The 19357-nt window shown below is 41.1% G+C and overlaps 1 protein-coding gene across 2 annotated transcripts in view; it reads left to right on the forward strand.

Moving 5' to 3' along the window:
• Positions 1-19357, forward strand: part of PRKCA (protein kinase C alpha) — a 347315-nt gene that overhangs the window by 286310 nt on the left and 41648 nt on the right. For both annotated transcript variants that reach the window (XM_075903949.2, XM_075903950.2), the window contains exons 9-10: positions 16315-16458; positions 18814-18987. In XM_075903949.2, coding sequence (XP_075760064.1) covers positions 16315-16458; positions 18814-18987 — 318 coding nt within the window. The remainder of the gene's footprint in view (positions 1-16314; positions 16459-18813; positions 18988-19357) is intronic.

The raw sequence follows: 19357 nt of genomic DNA on the forward strand, positions 1-19357 counted from the left end.
CTGCTTGCCCCATGGTAATTTGGGGCTGGCATTGGAGCAGTAAGTATTAATTCAAGATTTCCCACTAAACTCCATTAAGAAGTTTTGCAAAACATTTTTTTTCTTTGTCCATATTCAACAAGTTATCATTGATAATCATTTCAATACTTGGATATTGTTCATTTTCTGCTTAAATCAAACCCTGCTTTCTTTTGAGTGGTTCAGTGTTTGTAAATTAGTAAGAATTTGTATAATTTAAAAAAGGGTGAATTTTATAAAAATAGTTTTATTGTGAACCTTCATGGAGTTGCTGCTCCTATTGAGTTTTGATAGTATACACTGCAGTATAATCACATTTGTTGTTGTTAAGTACTGCTGCATATTGTCTTACAGGCTATTTCTGCAATAATTTCTAAATATTTTCCCCAGACAGCTCATTTAATTAGCTTTCTGTCTAGTTATAGACACTCCTGGTTTGTAGAAGACATGGTAATTAGGCAGTAAAGACTGAGGACAAAGTAAAGTCAGCTGGTTGCAACTTTATTTACTGTTAACATATTAAACAATGTTAATTACATCAAAGGGGTATCTGGAATCTGCCTTGTAAAGATTGAAATCTTGACTTCCCCTGGCATCACTACACCCAGTTAAATGTCCAGAGCAAGTCCGTTGCCCCAAGCTCTGTTCTTCACACCCTTCCTGTGAAGGGGGCCATGCATGCATACCCAGAATGCCAGACATTCTGGTACCACCTGGAACAGTGTCCTGCCTGTGTGACTTTGCTTCCATGGACATGCATTGGAGGTCACACTGCACAGAGGACACCATTTTGAAGGGCATGCTACTCTGCCCCTTTTAGCATGATCTCGTGCTTGTGGTGGTCGCAAGGTCACACTGGTGAGAGTGGAGCTGTATGTTCTTCAAAATAGCATCCCCTATTTGTGAGACTGGATAAAACATCATCCAGTTTTGTCTCCGTACCGGACAGGGGGCAAACCATTTTTAAAAAAGGTCTGTTTGGGTTAACAGCAGATGAGTGGCCTGCACGCCTCCTCTCAAGAGAAATTGGACAAATATACCCTCATCCAACGGGCCCTTCCTTTGTATGCATTTGATTCTGATATCAACTTTGTATTAGGGGAAGATGTGACCTATGCCCCATACCCAACCTTTCGTTGCTTTTTTTCCCAGTAATTGATCCTTTATTTACTTGTCCTTTGTTCTTTGTATGATGATTTAACACACCAGCAAAGAGAGAGAACAACAGTTTTAAAAAGAGAGTAACGTGATGTAAAACCACAAAAATGGCATAGCTGTTTAGGGACCGTATACTCTATCGGAAACTACGTGTATTTTTTTTGTAAACAATATTCCAAATGGAAAGTGGTTCTTTAAGTTACATTTGATCTAGGAAAAATCATTTTTCCCTACAGTTGCATGCCACAAGAGGGCAGTAAAGATTAAAAAATTATTTTACTTTCAGTTAAAATCTTTTCTGACTGTTCTAAAGGACAGAAAGAAGAATTAATACCTAAAATATATACATATGAGTAAATGCAAAGTTATATTACACTGAAATTTTTGTAAAATTCAGCACAGAATTTCTCTCTCCTTAATATTTATGAAAGAAAATAATCTGTTAATTTGTTCTGTCAACCATTCTGTTTAACTTCCACCACAGCTCTTGTAGTAACCTTCCTTTCTGCCCCCACCTCCCTCTGTCTTCCGAAAGAGAGAGAGAGAATGTTGAGCTCCGTGAAAAATTCTGGTCACTGAGTAAAACTGGCTCCTGGAAGCTGCTTTTTGCTGGCAGACTCCTGATTACACCCACAGTGGTTTGCAGGATGAGGCTATATGAATAAGATTCATTCAGTCAATAAGAATTCTTTGTAGAACTGGATACTTTCTCTTCTAAATGTAATAAATAATGAGACACACAGAATGTTAACATATAAATCATGAAGAAATAAAGGTTTGGTGGCATCCCCACAACAAGAACAAAGCAGTGTTATTATGAAACCATGATTTGCATACTGTTTTAATCTCAATTTTCTTCAGTTTTAGGTGGCATAGTGTGTAAAGCATGATGCATGCCATTATTTAATCACTCATACTCATTTACACATATAAAGGAAAAATAAGTCTCTTGGTATGAGGTGTAAGTATTTGTCATGGTTCAGTACAAACCGTCATACTATTGCTGATTAGAATACTTCTTTGGAAGGGTAAATGTGACAAGTTGAAAAAGTGAGGGAAAAGAGTACACAAAGAAGAGAGGAAATGAGGAGGAAGTAGCACTAAAGGCTGTTACAATATATGGTTGACACATCTGCAATCCCAGACAATTTTAATAAGATCAAAATATACTGTTACATTTTTAGACGGTGTTTTCAAATATTTACATTTAAATTGACTTGAAGACCATTATGGAATGGGCTGGGATTTTTGAGAGTAGAGGTCACCAATGTAAATGGAATACATTTTAGATGATTTCTTTTTTGCACACTGTGCATCTTCCCATGTTAATGTCATATTTTACTCTGGTGAAATCACAGCCATAATAAAGTTGCAGCTGTGGCGCATGGTTTTTATTTATTTTTGCATCCTTGCTGATTGTTTCTTGCCAGTATTAATTTTTGGTGGTCAAGATGCGTAACTCCACTGAAAGGTCCATAAGTCAACAGATGACAAAATATCTGTGTGGTTACAAAGGTCCTTAGTGGTATCAATAGTAGGGATGTAACAATCTTGTTTTATCATTTAACTGATTAAACCTTATGTGACGGGTTAACCACTTAAACAGGGTGGGCTGGGGGTTGCTCAAGCCCCACTAGGTACTGGGATAGAGCATTCTCTACCTGTGTTGTGGTGCAGCAGGCCTGGCCCCTCTGCTGCAGTTGGGGCTGCTCCAGCCAGGCTGGGCCTCCTGCAAGCAGAGGCTGCTCTGGTAGGGCTGGAGCTCCCCGCCCTTCCGCCTGTCCACAATGCAATGGACTGCTATAGCGGGGCCTGGCCTGTCACAGACCCACAATGCCCACAGTGGACAGGAGCTGCACCAGCTCAGCTGGGCCATTGGTTAACCATTCACATCCCTAACCAATAGTATATTATATCCTAATGGTATTACAGTGACTGTTGTGATTATGATTAGATATTTTACATATGTCTTTGCTGATAAGAAATTTTAAAAATTCCTGTTGTGTGCATACATTTATCTCTGTAGACATACGTGTATGTATACATCTTAACTAATGCCATAATTATGCCTGTGAAACTCAGTCATTTAAAATATAGTATTAATATTATTTGTTTGTTCCTAATAGAAACCATAGACAAAATCAGGCTGAGTGAGAATGAACAGTGAAAAAGATGGGAGAAAAGGTCCATCACGATAGGCAGCAAAATGAAAAGCTGAAATGAAGGACAGGGGAATGGAAAGAGAAGAAAGGAAATGCAAGAAGGACAGAGTATGTTTAAAAAATCCTACTGCATACTAGAAAGATTAATTAAAAAAGCAACCCTTTGTGTGAAAGCTCAGTACCTGTTTCAATAAGAAGGATAGAGTGGACAGAGAACTGAGGATGCTCACATACTGAATTTGGCCTTGGGCAGCACAATGGCTAGGGATGGACCATGACCTAACATTTTCTTAATTGCCATATTTGATCAGAGTACTTAGCACTTTACGTAAGCTGTACTCTGGGGTATATCTTTCTCTTAATATACGTTATTTCCATGGTTACCAGGCCCTCTGCTACCAAATTACAAGCTTTCACTGTGTTATGATGCTAACATTAAAACACAGTCTGGTGAAATATCCAACTCTGGCTGAGTCTGAGAAATGGACTCCTTTTATCCAAAATGACTAAGCAACCAATAATTAAGGACCATTCAATGAGGGAAAAAAATTGTAGGTTAATGAAGTCTTCACTACAGACATAATTATACGGAATGTATAAAGTGTCATAAATATAGTAAAGGGTGAAGAATATTTTGTAAAACAAGATTTTTCCCTCCAGTTCTTCATTTTAAAATTGCTGGAGATATTTGCTTATTAAGGGTTTACTGATAATATGACAGACCATTTGATTTGTGCCCTCTCTCCTCCCCTGCCTTGGTTGTGTCTCCTATGACCAGTTCAGTGACCAGAGGGTTAATCTTCCCTTGGGACTTGGAGAGCTCAATATATAGACAGGTGTTCTTTGCATGTGTACCGCTACTTGAGTCCCATTGCATCTTCCGTTGACTTTGTACAGTGTTGGGCAGCAAGCTGTTCCGACATTCTTATCTAGACTCCAGCTAGATGTGTGTGATATGCTGAACAAAGAGAATGCCATCTATCATTGATTATATCTTAAGGTTACTATCAGCATTAGCCAACAGAAAACATTGGCAAATGAGGCACCGAGTATTCTAGTGTTTAGATAGGGATGTGGGTTGGCTTGTTCCTTGAGCCAGTGGAAGCTGGACTGTCGTGGAGGTGACTAAGAGCTGTACGCTCTTGCCATGGGAGAAAAAGAGCCTTTTGCCATTGTCATTGTAAACCTACAAGGATCAAGGAGATGGTCTCTGTATTGCAAGAGCAGAGAGTTCTTCAGGTCAAGTTCAGGAGAGTCCAGCTTCTGATGCCCAGTTCTGAAAGAGAAGAGAATGGGGTTCTGGAGCATCCCACTGGCAGTTATAGTCTGTGGGAAGGAAGAATGGAAGGAGATTTGATAGGGAAGATACAGAGTGAAACTTCAGTGGGTCCAGGATATCTCGCACAGTCTGCAAAGGAGCTGTATATGTCCAAGTCATGCTTAATTGGTGGGTTAAACCTTGGCTGGTCTGATGTCATTGGGACTTTCGCCTTTGACTTCAGTCGGCCCACTTGTTTTCATGATCCTGGTGCTTGTGGTTTTTTAAAACCTGAAGTGTTTTTACCTGAATTATCCCAGCTACAGGGACAAAGATGAGATATGTAACAAAACCCCAATTTCTTGTGTTTTTGTCCAGATTGCATTGTTTGTAATAGAACCCAAAGACACTGTTGTGCCATTATGTTATTTATTTACTGTTTAAGGCTATAAGTGTTTGCATGAGCAATGCGGATTGTGTTAGGAGGAATGCGTTGTTAGGAAAACAGATAATATTGATCTTTACCAAGCATAAAGGTTTCAATCTCAAACCCACTCAACTGCAAGGAAGAAAGCTTTACCCGGTAGATGTTCCTGGAGCCAACAAATGATAGGGAAAACCTGGCAATAACCATACTATTAATAAAAGTGAGTTTTATACTCACATCTACTGTGGGTAACACGTATTTGAAATGAAACAAATCTCTTTTTATACTTTTCTCGTCCTTGGAAACACATTACTGACAGATCTCACTGCTTTTCTTCAACATACTATGGATGAGTTGCCATGACAACAGAGAAATATGGTATTTTCAAGTGAACTTCATATTTCTGTTATAAAGGCTTTGTTGTAATTTAGAGTATTTTACGTGGGAAAAAATGTGAGTTTTCCCCTTTGGAACTGTTTCTTGTGGATGAGGGAGGAGTAGGGTAAGGCATCAGTATCTGAGTTTCACTTTTAAGATATGAACAAGCATCTTGTAGTCAATCAGAACCTGGGCTCGGGGAGCGCACAATGTCTCCTCCCGCCCTACCCCGTCCCTGACCTGCAAGAGGCATGCAACACTTAGTCAACCACCAGCTGCTGCTCAGCTCGCAGTTGACTGTCAGCGTCGCTCTCCCTTGCAAGTCGAGGACAGGAAACAAGCATCTTCCCATGTTACCCCTGACCCTAGTCCTTGATTGACCTGGGGGCATGGAGAACGCACAAAGTCAACTCCCACCACCAGGTGTTTGGGCACCTGGGGGGAACTGCCAGCTGTTCAGAACACCTTGCTGTTCTCTTGGGGGAGGGGCCGGGGAGGAAGACTTCATGCACTCCTTCCACACCCAGGCCAATCAGGGTCTGTGGGTAGGAAAGAATGGAAGTGTTCTGCCCCTGCCCCTTCTGCCCAAGGCCCCGCACCTTCTGGTACAGTCCAAGACCACTTCCAAAATTTCTGCAGTGGCCCCCTCATCTAAAATTATTGTCCATCCCTGTGCTAGACCTTCCAAGTCAATCAGTAAAGTACAATGAATAATAATACTATGGCACTGATGTCAGTGTGCTACCATGTCTCTTCATACATGTTGATGATTGGAACGCCTAAGTCTCTAGCTAATCTGAAAATATAATGCATAGAGTTGATGAAATCTGTAATAAAATTTAAATAGCCTGTTAATGCTACAGACATACCAATCTATAGCCAAAATATTTTCTAAGATTTTCATACTAGTATTTAAAATGAACAAAGGTGAAAAAAACCAGCCTGCTTGTGATGCAGTATTCAAATTTAAAATTGTTGAATATGCAGAAGCAAACATAATTGTGCTACTGCTTGTGAATTTTGTATCAATGAAAAGCAGGTAAGAGAATGGCAAAAAAATATTGCAGCTCTAAAAGACATGCCAAGAAGCAAGACAGTACGCTTCATTTCCTGGGCTGGAAAAAGATCTCAATGACTGAGTTGTTGAATGTCAACAAAATGGGTACCCTCCTCACTAGAACTGGAATTTGTCTGTGTGTTCTGCAAATGTCGAAAGATTACAAATGCATGCCAGTAAAATCATCAATATTTGTCGCAGTGGATTGGTGTACGTACTTCATGAACCATTGTGGTCTCTGTCTTCGTCAGTGAACAAAGATAGCACAAAAGCTGCAGAGAGACTTGGAAGAAAAAAATAAAATTTTTCCAAAGGTTTATTATAAAACATGGAAAGCAATATGCATATGAGATGTCACAAATGGGAAATAAGGATAAAACACCAATGACGTTTGATCTCCCAAGCAACAGAATGGTAACTGGTGTTGATAAAAAACACTTTTAATTAAAACCACTGGCCATGAAAAGATCCATTTACAGTGGTTTTATCATGTTTGGCCTATGAATCAAAGATCCCTCCTGTTTTTATTTTTAAAAGAAAAACCTTGCCTAAAAACATGAAATTTCCTGTGGGTGTCGTCATACGTGCACAAGAAAAGGGGCAGGATGGATGGATGAAAGTGGGATTATTGAATGGCCGGAAGTGTGGAAGAAGCGACCAGGCACACTACTCAAGAAATCTTTTTTGCTGGTTATGGGCATACAAGATGGATGAGGTGAAACGTGTCCACAAAACAAAACAACAACTCAACCTACTTTGGCTGTAATACCCGGATTTACAACTGTTTGATGCCTGCCTGTACAAACCCTTTAAAGATGGGGTACACAAAATGTTGTCTGAGTGGATGTGGTCATGCCTGGCAAAGTTGTCAAAAGGCAGAAATCTTACGAAGCCAAAAATCAGTCTTGTTGCCCAGTTGGTCAAGGATGTGTGGGAGTCCATTCCCTTGGAAATAATTGAAAATAATTGTGGAAATTCTGTATCAGCAGTGCGCTTGATGGGTCAGAAGATGACGCCATATTTCCTGGTCAGTAGGAGCTGCGGGAAGCAGTGTGGGCCGAATAACATGCTGGGCCAACACTTCCATTGGCCATGAATGGTGAACTGAAGCCACTAGGAGTTCTGTGCCTGAAGATGCTCCTGCTACACAAAATGTCCAGGCACTCCAGCAGTTTGCCCTGATGGGCTAGGAATTAAAGTTTTCCAACCTCAGTCTAGAACAGCAATATAGACCTGTGGATAAGGCACTCTTTGATGCGTCACTTTTTTTAACCAAAACAATTCAATTATGAGTCAGGAATTCTTTTAATTAAATAAATCCCAGAAGACTTAAAATTTACAGGCCTGGTTGGTTTGTTGCAAACTGCTTGTACTGTGAGAACTTTGTTTTGTTTTTATCAATGGTGTTAACAAAAGTAGGCCAAATGCAAAATTAATCGAGCATAGGAGAAATCAAAGTTAATTCTAATTTTTTGCCTGTAAATATATGAAAGGAATAGATTCCTGGTAGGATATTGATATTCAAAGCTTATCCTAAGAAATAAAGCAACATACTATTTTTAAAAAGATAGGTACATGGTGTTTTCTAACTAATATAAACCATTTTGGATATTTTTTAAAATTATGAATTCTTGTCCCTCTTTTCCCTTTTGCCTCCTTATTTCACTTTTCCTCTTCTGGGATTGAAGAAAGGTATGACGACTGCATTTGGACTCATGCTCTAATCATACAGGTGAACCAGTGCTCTCTCAAAAATTATCCTGACAACAGACACGCATTTCTCAGCAAATAATTATCTTCTTCTGTATCTTAGAAGTGTGTGTCTATCCATGTGTCTGTGAGACTCTTTGTTCAAGAACTCATCCTAAATGGTAAGAGCTAGGATCACCAATTCGGTATACAGCTTTCTCTTATCCTAACTTAAAGCAAGTTAAGTTTTTGGTTTTCCCAGGACAATGGGATGTGCTTGCAATTCAATGTTTCTCATAAAATAGAAAGGGAGGGCTTGGATAGGAGGCTGAGTTATACTGCAGAGTGACCATAGGGGGCAGCAAGAGATCAGAGATGGGAACTGGGACATAAATAATCCCATTGGGCTTGCAGGAATGGAGAAAGTGACAGCTATCTGCTATATATTTCACAGAGTTTATCTGTTAGTGTGTCTGTTTGTCTGTGTGACTGTCCCCCTGCTGGAGGACATACACCTCTCCCCTGACTCTGCCTGCAGGGGTCATGGACAGGCACTTCTCACCTGGCCCCAAGCAGCTGTGGTGACAGAGGGCTGGAGTTGATTTTTCCCCTCATTCTGCACCCCTCATCCCAGCATCACCTCAGAGCAATGATTTAATGAAGAAAAACAAAACTTATTTGAATTAAGGACCCAAGCAACATCGGGTAAATCTTCTAATAAATTTCAACACTGTTTTTATGTCAAATATAGATAATTTGGGACTTCTATACAGAGAATTTTAGCTGTCCCTTAATTCTGCAAGACAGGAATAACTATGCAAACAGCTGCAGAAGCCAACTAATTAGTTGATTACTTATGACCTTCATAATACTATTGTGTAATAATGGTGTTTGGCGCTAATCTCAGAAAATGTGAACATCAACAAACGATGATGTGATTACAGAACAATCATGATTTTTTTTGTGCCTGTATGTAAAATTGTTAGCTATAATATCCTTCTGCTCTAAGCAGTAATCTAATTGAAACTTTAAGTATTGCTTCAAGGCTGCAAAAATGTGTAGTGCATATTACAATATGTAATTACAGATGTCTGTATCTTCTAAATGGGCACCTATAATTATGTTTGTGCATAATGTAATATTCAGTAATACAGCAGTATTTTGGTTCTGTATATTTTTGGCTCCAAACGTCAATAGTTTACATATATTGGATATGATGCTTTTAAGTGGATATTATAACAAGTTCATTTTTCATTAATCTTTGGGTTTTAAACTTTGCTTATTTTAGTATCTACAGTTAATCTACTTGCTTATGATTTTTTCAGCACACATTATATACAAGGTAGCAAACCGCTCACCAAGGCCCATGTTCATCAAAGAATATCAATATATGATCAGACTCCATTGACTCCATAAACTCATCCTTACGTGCTTTACTGAATCGGGGCCCAAATTTGGTATTTTCTTTTATAGAGGAGAATCAGCAAGGAGGTAATGTGTTTTGAACTTAGTGCTCAGGGACAATTGCGTTTTAAGTGGGTTTTTAGGTTTCACCTATGATCATGAGTAATTCCATACACTCTTGCCAATGCGGGGGGCAGATGCACTGGGGCCTGGCAATTCATAAGGGCCCAGGGCTCCTGGCTGATGCTACTGTGGCAGTGGCCAGAACCCTGGGTCCATTAATATTGGCCCTGCATGACATGAGCTGCACTAAAGGCTGGCTGGCACCAGGAGTTGTGTGGTACAAGAGGGACTGCCTGCAGCCCCGCCCCTTTCAGGAGTGTGAAGCCAGACCTCTGTCAGCCCCTTGCTGCCGTATGTTCTGAATACAGCAAAAATGTATATTGTACAACCAGTCTTTACCAAATTGGAGAAGCTTGACATTAATAAGAATCTAGTTTGTTGGGCAATAAAATAATGATTGGGCAACACAAATATTTACGTGTATAGAACGGCGGCCATATGAGGAGAGATTAATAAGACTGGGACTTGTCAGCTTGGAAAAGAGGTAAGAGGGGATGTGACAGAGGTCTATAAAATCATTTATTTTCTCCACTCCAGTCATAAGGAAGTATTTATGCCGTCTCATAACATAAGAACTAAGGAACATCAAATGAAATTAATATGCAGTTGGTTTAAAACAAACAAAATAATGTATTTTTTCATGCAATGCAGAGTCAACCTGCTGTCTCGCTGCCGGCGTCCTCCGAGGCTTTGCTCCCCGTCTCCCTGGTCTGCTGGAGACAGCAGACCAGGGAGACGGGGAGCAAAGACAGCCGTGGCGCGTCTGGGCTGTCCCGCTGCTTGTGTGCTCTGTGGCTTTGCTCAGCGTCTCCCTGGTCTGCTGGGGGGGGGGGGGGGGGAGCACCCTCCAGCAGACCAGGGAGACGCGGAGCAGCTTTTCTCGCCCCGGAGCACGCAGACGGCGGGACCGCGGCGCATCTGGGCATCGCGCCGCTCCCGTCCTCCGGGGCGAGAAAAACCCCGTTCGTAACTGCGGATCCGACATAAGTCAGATGCGCGTAACTCAGGGACTGCCTGCAGAACATTTGAAAACGGTTTACAGGTGGTGTGTTGCCACCTTCAAAACCTTTATCTTGTGTCAGAGAAAACACTTTGGATTTGGTGGCAAAGGTGTACGAAGTGTCGCTTTCTGCTGATGGTATGCACTCTTGCTTAGACAGCTGATTAGTTGTCAAGGTGTCATTCCAGGACAGGGAGATAACACATCCAGACTTCAATAATACTACCTAAAAGATAAGCAGTATGATGATTTTAAAAGTCCTCATCCATTTATTCATTCAATTCATCATAGGTGAAACTTCTGAAAGCTGCGTATCTTAGGAATTTAAAAAATTATAGAGGGTGATGTGAACAATCGATCATGTTCTACCTCATGAGATGACAGAAAATGACTCCACCGTTGTTCTTTGTAAGATGAGTGCTTGGGTGGCCACCCACGAGAGATTTAAATCTGCCCAGCTGATTAGCAAAGTGCCCACAGCCAGCAAAGTGTTTCTACTGCTGGTGCACGTCGTCACCTGACTTGGTGCACATAAAATGTATTCTGCACATGGAAAAAATTAAGAGGGAACAATGCTCAAGAAACTGTTGAAATTGTGAACTACAACATTAAAATACTATTCTCATAGTTTTAAAGGCAAAATTTAAGGGTTCCAGAGTATTTTTTTTAATCCATTGACTAAGGTGCATATAAACAAGAATAAATTATAAGTGTGTTTCAGTGATCACAATATTCTGATACTGATTCTGTGAAATGTAAAACTTTTGGTTTGGCCCCATCTGCAAGATAAATTTAACCACACGCAACGTTATAGAAGCTGACTGTGAAGGGCTGATGAGGTGTTAGTGCTTTCCATTTATACTCATGGTGCAATTTCTCATCAAAGAAATTGTTTTTACTGTTTTAAACTGGAGGTTCTGCATAGAGCCTTTCTAATTTTGTTCCCATGGAAACAACCTTGTCTCATTTTGGTATCACTAGCAGTTCCAGTGAATAGAGCAAAGAAAGAAGACCATTTTTCTGTTTGCGTTAAGGGGTTGAAATGCACGGCAGTAGAACCTTGACGTTTCACGTTTGGCTGCACTACAGATAACTCACTCTGGAAATGATTGGTTAAAGTCAGTGACTGCATCATTTCTTCAAAAAGCTGTTCACCAGCCGTGAAATTTCACCGTGTCCTGGTGATATGGTTTTAACCAAAAGGCAACAAAACAGAATCAAAGATGCTTATTTTCCTCTGTGCTACATAGGGAAGGCTTTTTTTAATTGTTCAATGTGAACAGACTGTAACGTGTTGGCAACAGGTTGCAAGGGCACTGCAGATCTTTCATTAGGTTATTAAGGCCACTCTGATTTATGTCGTCCATTGAATGATCTAGGTCTGTGAATAATTGACCCAGCTTTTGTTCGGGAGCTTTTTGTGACCAGTTTTTACTTTACACTTGTCTAAATCCCAAAGTATCTATAGCCAGTATTGTTCCTTTTGCCCCTGAGTTTTCCATGAATGTGATGCAGTAAAATGTGGATAATACTGCTAAGATCAGGACTTTCTTTTAGCGAAGCACTGTTTTTTGGCTTCAGGAGTGACCAAATGTTAAAAGGCCCGTGATACCATTTCTGGTGCCTGGTAGGTCACACAAAGCAAGATGATACTTGCAGCCTTATACAAAACACCACTGCTGCAAACCTTATAGAAAGCCCAGGGTTTTTCCTTCGTTTTCTTGCTAAGGCAAAAGGCAAAATTTACAAAATCTGTGTGTTCTACTTTGTAGTCTAAGTGCATTTTACAACAACAAAAATGATTAAAGGTTTAGAAAACTTAACCTATGGGGGAAGGCTGAAAGAATTGGGCTTGTTTAGTTTAGAAAAGAGAAGTCTGAGAGGGGACATGATAGCAGCTTTCAAGTTCCAAGGAGGAGGGAGAAAAATTGTTCTTGTTGTCCTCTGATGACAGGACAAGAAGCAGTGGGCTTAAGTTGCAGCAAGGGAGGTTTAGGTTGAACATTAGATTAAAAAAAAACTTCCTAACTGTCAGGGTGGTTAAACACTGGGATAAATTGTCTAGGGAGGTTGTGGAATCTCCACCATTGGAGATATTTAAGAGCAGATTGGATGGACACGTATCAGGGATGATCTAGATGATGCTTGGTCCTGCCATCAGGGTGGGGGACTGGACTTGATGACCTCTCAAGGTTCCTTTCAGTTCTAGTAGTCTATGATTCTATGATATAGTCTCCATCAGCATATTGAGGTTACCAAGCATTTTTCCCCTGTTAACCCCACACTCTCCATTTGTTTTCTTCCTCATCCAATAGCCCAGAGTATTTGTAGCTTTTTCAGTTAGTCTAAAATGCTACAGTATGTACCAATTTTATTGGTAAGATCATTGTGCCATCTGTGGCCAGAATAAATAGTTACATTAAGCATATGTGACTAAGGGTATGTCTACCACACAAAGTTATTTCGAAATAAAAGCCAACTGCTATTTCAAAATTAATTCGAAATAGCTAAGGGCTTATTTTGAAATTGATAAACCTCATTCCACGAGGAGTAGCGCCAATTTTGAAATTGCTATTTCGAAATAAGTGCTTTGTAGATTTTTATTGCAAAATAGGGGGCCTCCAGCCCTTCCCAGGGTGCCCTGCTGGTCACCCAGGCCACAAGGTAACTTCTGACCTGATGCCATGCAGGAACCAGTTCCAGCTGGCCTTAAATGCGATTCCGCGTCCAGTCAGTGTGGACACGCTATTTCAAAATAGCAAAATAGCTATTTCAAAATAAGATATTGATCATTTTCTGGTTTTAGAAGAAAAATATCCTCAACTGCAGAAAACAGCTTCTTGCGTCACTTAAGGAGTGCCACAGTGAACTATTACAGGGATCAATCTACTCTTCCAGGCTGACCAAACAAGTCCTTCCTATCTTGAAGGCTGTTTCTTTCAGCTGTTGCTTATTTGATCTGGGCAATTAAATATTTCCCATAGTTACTACCAAGAAAAAAAACTAAGGGGTAGCCGTGTTAGTCTGTAACTTCAGAAACAATGAGTAGTCCTATTGAACCTTAGAGACTAGGGAAAAAAAAATATAGTAGAGCTTTCATGGGTAAAACCCACTTCATCAGATGAGATGGAGTGGAAATAACTTTTACAAGACCAAGTACAGTCAGTCCCCAACTTACAGCCATCTCGACTTACGTCCATGCGCACTTATGACCAAAGCGGTCGTAAATGCAGGCTCTGAGTTAAGAACACGATCCGCGCTTACGAACAGCGCGGTCACAATGTAACTCAATGGGTTCCGAGTTACGACCATTCCAAGTTACGGCCAAGTGTTTGGTCCGTAACTCATTCATAACTCGGGGACCGGCTGTAAAAATTAGTGTTTTCTGCAATCCAGCTGTATATCCAGCAGAGGGCACACAAGCTTATCCATGAACCTTTTACAGTTCTCTTGGAATACAAGCTAGAGCATTTGTTAATAAAGCACCTATTTGTTAACATATAAGTGAGCCTTAGGTTTTTGTCCCAAATATTATGGACCCAAATCTTTGCAGTAACTTGAAATGATAAGCGTGCGAAATATAGTGTCTGCAGCCTCTGAGATGAGACTGGGTGTAAAGGGGAGAAGCTGCTCATGGGAATATTATTGGTAAAGCAAAGCAGCGTAGAAACCTCTAGTGTTGCCCAGGCTGTGTCTGGCTAGAACTCATCTGTCTTTTGCAAAAATGGATACTTAGCCTGTGCCCTATACATAAAAGCATTTTGTTGTTTAGGCCCCTTTCTGGGGCCTAAACATATTGGTTGCATCAGAATAATCAGAAGACCAATGGAGATGTGGAAAGTGATCTCATTAAACAGCTGTTACCGTGTATAAACATAAGATTTTACAACCTGTTAATATCTGGGTTGTGTCAGCTCTTGTTCAGAGGTAGACGTTTTGCGCACACAAAACCCTATTGAAATCCATTTGGACCAGCACAGAGGTCTGCAAGGTCTGTGGAGCAGGGACTCTTACTACGTGTTTTTATGGAACCTAGCACAATGGAGTCCTGATCCTCAGTGTGTCTCTGGGTGATACTGCCGTGCAAACAGTTAATTATCAAGGAAAAAACGGGAAATGCCGTGTTAACTGCAGGGCCGACAGCCACCATGGGCCAGGGCAAAGTGTGTGGTAGCGTGGCATTGCACCCCTGGAAGGGCTGGAGCAGCCAGCTCTCTGTGCTGCCATGGCCGCGACACTGTCTTGCGGTGATTTAAAGGAACCCAGGCCCCCTTAGAGTTGCCAGGCCCCAGGGCAACTGCCTCTTCCCTCCTCCTCCTGGCAGTGGGCCTGCATAATAATGTTAAAACCCATTATCAATATAAGCAGAAAACATCATGTATATACCCCAGAGTAAAAGGCTTTTCGTAAGTATGAAGGGGAATGGTCATGATTACAGGTGAGGGAGTATTTGATATCTGTTGAATTAAATGGCTAAAATAAAGGGGGAGTGGAATATATCTTCAGGTTTCTGGGAGAAACACACAGGAGAAGGTCTAACCCAGTCTTTGGCACTGATTTACTGGTTGATCTTGGACAAGTGACTTACTTCTCCATACCTTTGTTCCTTGTGAGATGGTGATCATAATATACAACTATTGTATCCTCCGGATTTGGGTTGAGGAGTAATTACTGTGTTTGTCAAGAGCCTTGGAAACACAAAGCAGAGTATGAACATTTAGGATTATTTAGATAGTCCAGCACAATGGGTCTTCATGTATTTTAAAGGACACACTAAAATGTGTGCATGTGCCAATTTTAGACCCTCTTGGCTTCACTGCTGGTGTGAGGAATAAGTTTTAAACAAAGGAGGAGGAGGATCTATTACAGCTTTTTATTATCATTTGATGAAACTTGACTTTTTTCCCCTAACTTTGTGAGGTTTGAAATGCAGCTTATATGCGATTCCCAGTATCTCATTTGATTTGCTCACTTGAATTGTTGCAACTTTCCTCAAAACATAAATTCACACACCAACATATGCTACATAAAAGAAGTTTTTCTCCCTTCCTACCCCCCTCCCCAACTCTTGATGGAAAAAAAATTGATTGTAATGCCAGTTCAAAAGTAGACATATTCATCAACACTGATTGTCATATTATGTTGGTTTTTCCAAGTGGAGGTTATTTTTCATAATGGAAGTCAGACAAGCTCTTGCTATGAAGAGTGAACTTGCATATGACATTTTAAGAATCTATAGAAGCAGGTTTTTTTCTTATAAAAGTACACTAGCAACATTACAGCATGACATTTATAAAGAGCACCCTTTACATTTAAAAACAAAAATCACGTATTGGCCTGCTTTTGGCATGAAAACAGTGATTTTTTTTGTTCAGTTTTTGCTTTGATTTTGGTCTGTTAACCAGATAACTGTAGCTGCCTTTATCTAGTTAGCCACATACACAGTTTACCACTTGGTTTCCAAAAGTGTTTTTGGATTGAGTCTTTTAATTTGTGTCTGTGCAGCTTTTGTCATGCAGCCTTTCTCCTGAGAATGCACCTTCCACTTATTGATCTGCAATTGAACATCATTCTTCCAATCTTTCATTTTACTGGGTAACCAAGCTACACTTCTCACTTCAATATTCTTTCCTTCCTTAGAAAGCCAAACTTGGGCCAGCTGGTAACAAAGTCATTACTCCAGTAGAAGACCGAATTTCCAGCATACCATCCAATAATCTGGACAGCGTGGAGCTGACAGATTTCAATTTTCTCATGGTGCTTGGGAAAGGAAGCTTTGGAAAGGTAAGAAACCTTGAAAGTCAGTTCTACCTGCCATATTTTTAATAATAGAAATTGTCCTGCTATGAACAGTTCTTTATAAAATGCAGAATTTTTTAAAGTGAGACTAAATAACCATTGGAACAGATTACGCCAAGATGTGGTAAATTCTCCATCATTTGGAAAGTTTACATTGAGAGTGGCTGTCTTTTTGAACAGATCTTGTCTATTTCAACCATAAATTGTAGGGTTAGATGCAGGAATCCCTGCATAAAAATCCAAGGCCTGTGCTGTTCAGACATACAGATTAGTTGAACTCTTCCCACCTTAAAATCTATGAAATAAAGAGCAAGAAAATGCCATTGTGTATATTTGCCGCAGATTTTAGAGGTTCCATTTTTAAACCTAGTCTTTACTTACTATGCAAGCAAGGTTTCACCCTTACTGGATGGGAGAGACTCGCTGGTCTGTCTTTAGCAGGAAGCTGCTGCTGTAGCTGAGAGAGGGGTTCCCCACTCCTAGCCAGGTAGCTCCTGTGTGCCGCAGCCCTGAGCCCTTGGGTGGGGCTCATTAAACAGCTGTGGGGCTGTGCTGCTGCGCATCTTAGAGGGAACCTTGTGTACAAGTACTATTATCTTGATTTTTCTTACCTGCACTAACGAGCACTGAAGACCGACCCTTGCAGTAGAAGATTTTCATACGTATTAAAATATTTCTTTTGTACTGATAATTATCTATGAAAACTTGGGATGGGTATGAGTATTTTTTCCTTTGTATGAAATGTCCGGAATTGGACCGTCAGCTGTCCTGGTGTTCTATTTTTCGGGCTAATTTTCAAGCCTGAGTGATATAATAGACATTCAAATTGTGTATCTATTGCTTAAGTATGGACCTGCCACTTAAGTCTGGAGATGCCTAGTTTATGCCTGTAGCCCAGTGGTCTCCAACTTATTTAAGCACGAGATCACTTTTTGAATTTAAGTTCAATCCAAGATCTACCTCAGACCCAAATATCCTTGTCCCCCCTCCTTTGTGCCCCTTCTCCAAGGCCCCGCCCCTGCTCACTCCATTCTCCCTCCCTCCCCCATTCTCCCTCACTTTCACCAGGCAGGGGCAGAGAGTTGGGGTGCAGGCTCTGATCTTGAATTGAGGGATTTGGAGTGTGAGAGGGGCTCTGAGCTGAGCTTGAGGTAGGCATTTGAGGTACTGGAGGGGGTTCTAGGTTCTGGCTCTGGGAGGGTGTTTGTATGCAGGGGTTTCTCGTGGCTAGAGAAGGGGCATGAGGTGCAGGAGGGGGTTCATGACTGGGGTAGGGTTTCAGGATGTGGACTCCAGCTGGACACTGCTTACCTCAGATGTCTCCTGGGTGGGGGTGCAGTGGGACTAAAGCAGGCTCACCCCTGTCCTGGTCCTGCACTGCTCCCAAAAGCAGCCAGCAAACTCCCTCTGAAGTCCTGAGGTGCCCCCTCTCTGCTCTGTGGAGATAGGATACAGAGGGCGAGAGGGAGTACCCTGACATCAGCACTGCCCCTCCCTCCCCTGCCCTGCCTAGCAAGCAGGAGGCTCCTGAGGGGAGAGCTCCAAGGCAAGGGGCAGAAGATGAGCAGCAATGGGGGGAGGGGCAGCTGAAGAGTCGTCACTTGACAGCCTCTTGGCCAAACCAGTTAGGATCACCCGTCAGAGGCTCCAAGATCTACTAGTAGATCCTTATCTACTGGTTGGTGGCCACTGCTGTAGATACTCCTATCAGCACTCAGTTGCAAAACTTGGATGCTTTAAGTTGCACGTTTAAAAACATGGAGGACCTCAATTTTAAATGCTTTTACATAATTCCAGGATTTCCATGTAGTAGTGGGATCAGGAATCCAGATCTGGAGTTTCCCAAAGTTCTAGGAGATTTGGGCTCGTCTTTCGTGGTGGTGATGAGCTGCTGTATAGATCACAAGGCCATCTGTGCATGTTGTCATCATGCAGTAGGAATTAATATTTGGGAATGAGAAATTCAGTGAAAATTGTGACCTCCCCAAAGTATTGCTGTTTTCCTGCCTGTTTTAACAGGTGACTTTGCAATAAAAGTGTATTTTATGGAAGACCTCTAGTGGGGGGGGTCCTGTCATTGTGTCCGCCATTGGAAGTGGAGTTGACGATTATCTAGGGAGCAGTGGCACGGGTGTGAGTGTAAATGCTATTTTTGAAGTGCAAGTACAGCTTATTGTAATCAGTGAGTAATCATGGTATTTTTAGAGCTTCAGGCCAACTCAATAAGTGCCAGTAAAATGGGAGGTTGGTGTGCCATTAACACCTTTCTCCAGGCTTATGAGTCACCTCTATTCTCTGCCAGGAAGGAACATGTTCAGTCTGTCATTTCTCTTTGTGCAGGTGATGCTGGCAGACAGGAAGGGGACGGAGGAGCTGTATGCAATCAAAATATTGAAAAAAGATGTGGTGATTCAGGATGATGATGTGGAATGTACCATGATTGAGAAACGAGTCCTAGCACTGCAGGATAAGCCTCCGTTCCTAACACAGCTGCATTCTTGCTTTCAAACAGTTGTACGTGGTGTCAATTCTTCTCTGCTCCTCCGTTTTTTTCAGAGTGTCATCTTCTACTGAGATAACACTCTGATATATTTTATTATTTCAGCAACATTTATTATCCTCAACTTGCAGGTCTCCTGGGTGTTTTGCTCAGAGAAATGTAAAAGAACAGATACCCTGTCAAATCATCAAAATCCATAAAAATAATAAAGAAGATCTTTATTATAATAATAATAATAATAATACATCTTCAGAAGTATTCTACAGCAGCTCTTGATACAGAAAGGTTTTTTTTCTGTATATATGAACTCGGTTGTGTCAGTGGGGCTTTTCATATTATTAAAACAAAGCATGTGCTTAAGTGCTCTGTTGGATTGAGGCCTTA

The sequence above is a fragment of the Pelodiscus sinensis genome, chromosome 20, assembly GCF_052426305.1.
Source record: "Pelodiscus sinensis isolate ZL-2025 chromosome 20, ASM5242630v1, whole genome shotgun sequence".
Classification (NCBI taxonomy): Eukaryota; Metazoa; Chordata; order Testudines; family Trionychidae; genus Pelodiscus; species Pelodiscus sinensis.